At 32.6% G+C, this 5,723-nt stretch overlaps 1 protein-coding gene and 1 pseudogene across 1 annotated transcript; one reads left to right on the top strand and one right to left on the bottom strand.

The window, feature by feature from the left end:
* Window positions 1–1,980: 1,980 nt before the first annotated feature.
* LOC124838092 (cyclin-D4-1-like) lies at window positions 1,981–2,816 on the top strand (annotated as a pseudogene).
* Window position 2,817: 1 nt separating this feature from the next.
* LOC124838093 (uncharacterized) lies at window positions 2,818–3,159 on the bottom strand. The gene has a single exon (XM_047313612.1). It carries the CDS (start codon window positions 3,157–3,159, stop codon window positions 2,818–2,820), a length of 342 nt encoding a protein of 113 aa, XP_047169568.1.
* Between the last annotated feature and the right edge of the window lie 2,564 nt (window positions 3,160–5,723).

The raw sequence follows: 5,723 nt of genomic DNA on the forward strand, positions 1-5,723 counted from the left end.
ACGTTGGTTGTTCTGTTATGAGACGTTGAATGTGTGACGTTATACGCGATTTTTGTACTAATATTTATTCTACCTGTGTAATATTTTCTGATTATATCAACCATAATTAAACGCCCCATACATAGTAGTAATAACAATATGATTCCTAATCCTCTAACATAAATAATTCAATCATACTGAATTACTCGATCATCGATCCCCGATCCTTGAACTTTGATCATCGATCCTTGATCTCTAACCCTTGATGTCATCACTAACATCTCACACATAGACTCTTCGTCTATCCACTCATTAGCACCAATGCCAACTACTTACTATAACCATTATAGTAACCACTATCAACATAACATAACTTGGAGCATCTCAAGTACCATGATTATCATCATATATACACTACCATCATGGCTATCTCAGTCATGAACAACACCATGAGCATCACTGTACCATAATACCATAATGGAAATAGTTCATCTCACTCTTGTACCCTACCTCATATGGATACAAGAAAGGTCTTTTCAGGAATAGTTTTTTAATGATTTAAAAGTCATTAGACATTAATCACTTGATTATCTGATGTCTAATGCGTTATGACGTCTAATGCATTATGACGTCAATGTCTTGACTTTCCAACATCATACTCTTTAAGAACATTCATTTTCCAACTAACTTTTTTAAATAGACATTAACCCCCCTTAAACTTGTGTACTGAAAAATGAATTTCACACTACAGTTTTAATGATTCAAACACAATTAGACATTAGTCCCCCTAACCATCTAACGTCTTATGCGATATGACGTTGGCCCCTGGACTTTCTGACGTCATATGTGTACAAGACAAGATCATTTCAGTTTAATTTTTTAATAATTTAAACAACATTAGACATAAGTTCCTTTGACAATCTAACATTTATGTTGATATAACGTCGGCTTGTTGACTCTCCAATAATGTCATATGGATACAAGAAAGATCTTTTCAAAATGAGTTTTTTAATGATTTAAAAGTCATTAGACGTTGATCATTTGATTATCTTATGTCTATGCATTAGGGTGTCAGTGCCTTAACTTTCCAACATCACACTCTTTCAGAATATTCATTTTTTAAAGGTTTAAATGCTTACTTCGTCCCCATGTTAAGGGGTGAATTTCTGTTTAGTACCCAGTTTTAAAAATGCTTCTATTTTATCCCAAAGTAGTATAAATTGTATCAATTAGATCCCTTCCGTTAAATTCACATAAACGGAGTTAACTCTAGCTGACGAATCTACACTTTTTCTTCTCTCTCCTCTGCATTTCTTGCAATGTTCCAGCTTTTTCTGTTCTTCTTCCTCACTTTTTCTATTCTCCTCTGCACTCACAAACCCATCTCCTACCCTCTGATTCACGCCAACAGTCACCTTCATCTCTCCCACCATCACCTCCCTGTTCACGTGCTGTTCTACGTACAGTGGCCATGCAACCATCGGCACCCTCGCCACCACCCATTCCAACACAGAGTTCCACCCGCAGTGACTCACAAACCCCCCCTCCCACCAATTCACGGCTTAGCACCTCCACTTGCGGTTTGGTATACACTGTTCCTTAGTTTATGTGGCTTTGGCGCTCAAACCCTCCTTTTGTCTCCTAACCCCACACTCACACACACACACTCTCTCTCTCTCTTTCTTCTAATCTTGATCGGGGTTTATGAAAATCCTCACTTCTGCTTTTGATGACCTTGTTTTAAAGAGTTTTATTTGGATTTGAGTATGCCTCATTTTCTGTTTGAGATCATCCAATTGATGAATCTGAATCTCTTGTATATTTTGACTTTTTTTTATTGGGATTATTTTATCAATCCATACTTTATACTTCAGATTAGCATTTCACTTTTGCATCAGTGTGAAGCTATTTGATCTTTGCAATAAGGATTGATCATTGATCATTGACTGTTATTTACTATTTTCTAACTAATGATTGAATCTATCTGTTTCACAAGTCTGAGAACACTTTGGTTTTGGACCTCTCTGTGCGTATTTATCCATAAATTACTTGGACAGTTTCCTCTCTGTTTATGAGTTACCAGTATGTCAATTATTTTATACAAAGAAAAGAAAATGTTTTTTTTATTTGATTTAGTCTTGAATGGCTTTTGATCGGATCTTTTTATTGGCAGAAGCAACGAGTTTGGACAATGAAATTGTTGGTTGTAGGTTTCATATCTTTGGCAGCCAAAATGGAAGAGACTGATGTTCCTACATCTCTTGATTTGTAGGTAAATGATTTCAATCTGATGATTTGGTTTATGAACTTATTAATTGCATGTTTGATTCAGTTTATTTTGTAGATCCACTTGCTGATTTTCTAGGAGAGTTGAGTCCAAGAAATAATTGTTTTTCCAATCATGCACTGAGATAAATGTTTTTAATTCTACATGCATTGATCTTGTAATTTCTAATTAGGTGGGTGAATCTAAGTATATATTTGAAGCCAAAACAATTCAGAGAATGAAGCTTCTTGTTCTGAACACATTGAAGTGGAGAATGCAGGCAATTACCCCATTTTCCTTCATTGACTATTTCCTTCAGAAGATCAATGATGATGAAGCTTCAATGGGAGCTTCAATTTTGCAATCCTCCAAGCTTATACTGAGTACTGTGAGAGGTACCTGTCTGTACTCCATCCTAACTCTCTGCAGCAATAATAAATAAATGCTAGTGAGGAAGTAGAGATGATAATTTGAGGAATGGGAATCCAATGCAGGAATTGACTTCATAGAGTTCAGACCCTCAGAGATTGCAGCAGCAGTGGCAATATCTGTGGTGGGGAACGACTTGCGGCCTAGAGAATGAGAGAGAAAAAGGAGAAGAGAAGGAGGAAGGCGAAGATGAATGCCGGGAAATAGCAGCGACGAGGGAAGCCATGTTGGGCATTATCGTGGGCGTCAAGGAGACCCTCTTCCTCGATGGCGTGGAAGTGGTCCTTCCAGGGCCTCCATGGGCCCTTGCGGTTGGTGGAGCTGCTCTTGCGGGAGCCGGAAAAGCGAGTGGAGGCAGACTCACAGGAAGGGCTTTGGACGCAGTATACGGGCCGGCGGGGAGAGCGGGGCGGTGAGGATTGGGAGAGGCTGCTAACCTCAGAGTCTGTCTTGGTCAGTATTGGCACGTTTTCGTTGGGTTTCATGTTTCTCTCTTTTGTTTGTGTTGAATTTGATGTGAGGAAGAATGGAGAGAGAGAAAAAGCTAGAACATTGCAGGAAATGTAGAGGAGAGAAGAAAAAGTGTAGATTCGTCAGCCAGAGTTAACTCCGTTTATGTGAATTTAACGGAAGGGATCTAATTGATACAATTTATACTACTTTAGTATAAAATAGAAGCATTTTTAAAACTGTGTACTAAACAGAAATTCACCCCTTAACATGGGAACGAAGTAAGCATTTAAGCTTTTTTAAATGACTTTTTTAAATGTTTAAAAAGAATTATTATTTCACGGTTTTTATTATACATTTTTTTAATTCTTGCCATTTATCTGATTTAATTTTCCCATGATGATGTTTTGACAGTTTTTTCAAAATAAATTTTCTTTGAATCTTGTTATATCTTATTGTTTCACAACATTGACATTCTTTTATAAATTTTACAAATCAACAAAATTAAGAAAGTTTACAATTTTAATGAAAATAATTGTAAACAAAGTTATGTGAAATAAATTACGAAATAACTAGAGGTAAATGATCAAGACAATTTAACTTCTTTGACAAGTTAATTAGATGTATGAGCCAATTCATTATCAATGCATGCAATTATTTTATTAGAACCCTGATATTAATCTATAAAAGAAATTGCTAGCACTACCCATTCTAACATACTTTTTTAAAATGGCCTTTTGAAACTTTATTGTCACTTTTAATAAGACTCTTCAATTGCGTATTTTTAATTATTTCTTTAGTAAAATAGCCTTAATGGTTTTAGTTTATATATATGTAATAGATGTTAATTTTACTACTGTTACCCTCCTAATACTAATTTTCAGGTAGCCAAGGGAAAATATTATAACTACAGTCAAATTTAATAATATTAACTACATAAACCAATTTAATAGGTATGAATTAATTATTATTGTCTTATAGAGACTGTAAAAAGTATATAGCAATAAATATTGAACTATGAGAATATTAAGATGGGTGAGAAAAATAATAGATGAAATTATTCATACTTGGTTACTTTATTATAGTATTGATTGAGAAAAAAAATAATAACTTAGTGAAACTTTTATTTGATTTGAGTGATTAATTAATAGTTTTCTCCAAAAGTAGGAAATAATTGTAAACCCTAATCGAAAACAGGTGGGGCCATTTGCCTAATGTGTTTAAGACCCATAGGTCCCTCCTTGTCCCTTGTGTCCTCCAATGATGTTGTTTCTGACCCATAATCTTCTATGGGTATTACTTAGACATAAAATGTCAGACCCTTAATAAATATGATAGCAGTTCCCAACCAAACATACATGAATGGCCAAAATCTGTCTTATACATCATTTCCCTTCACCTTCTTCGCTGCCCCTTATGCTTCTTACATATTCATCCAATTTCAATTCCATTTCTTCTTTATATTTTACCTATTAATTATTTCATTTTTAAATTAAATTATAAAGTATTTAGTCTCTTCACAATCATGTAAAATATATTTTCCAACTAACAATACATGAAATATTTTTCATTCGATAGAGGAAACTGAAAACTATAATATATTTCGTTTAATGGAAGAATATTTTACTTTGACTTTTATGATATGTAAAAAAAATGCTTTATAATTTATTTTATGTACAAAACACTATTTTTATATTAACTTAGAAATAAAAACCATATTTAACTTTAAATATATTAGAACATCCTGTATAATTATTTTTATCTCCAATTTTACTAAGATATGAGATTGAAATAATATAGTTTTTGCTTGCATTCTTTACATTGAATGTGGCAATGGTATTTAATAAGATGCTAGAATGGTATATATACTTGCAACTTTGTAGGAACATGCCAAAGCCCTTCTAAAGATCACACATATTAAAGTTTAGGATATTATCTCAAAACAAGTATTGTCCACCAAACAAAATTACCAATCAAAGAATTTATAACACTATCACTCTATTTCAGCTAAAACAACACAACGAAAAGATGAATATATTCTTTTTCCTCTTTTTTTTCTAGTCATTTATTTGGATGATCTCAACCTTTTTTTTTTCTTTGAGTTAACACTTTTTTTTATTTAACTAATACATAATATATTTCTCCAAGTGATATTTAAAAAACAAGTGTTAAATATATTTAAGAAACAAATAGAATGATGGAATGCCATTAATACTTCACGAAATTTAATACTGTTTTTACGATTATATTCCTTGGATTTAAAAAAAATCTATAACTTTTGTCCAATTTTTAATTTTACGTTGTTTCTGATATTTTATTTTATATTTTGATCCGTTAAATTATTTTTTATGGTACCTTTAAATTATTTTTATGGTACCTTACATAAATATTGGGTATAAGGTTCAATTAGCTAAAAATAAAATGAACAAAAATAAGTAAGACTGATAATTGAATCAACATTGCCTGTATTTTCTTAAAATTTTGAGACTAAAAATAGCACGAAAAAAAGAGACAAAATCATAAATTAAAATGAAAAGAAAATAAAAAATTATAATTTCGTAAATGCATCTACAAATCTTTCGACAGTATCTGGTGAATA

Source organism: Vigna umbellata, chromosome 5 (assembly GCF_029865625.1).
Source record: "Vigna umbellata cultivar VRB3 chromosome 5, Vumbellata_1.0, whole genome shotgun sequence".
NCBI classification, from domain to species: Eukaryota; Viridiplantae; Streptophyta; class Magnoliopsida; order Fabales; family Fabaceae; genus Vigna; species Vigna umbellata.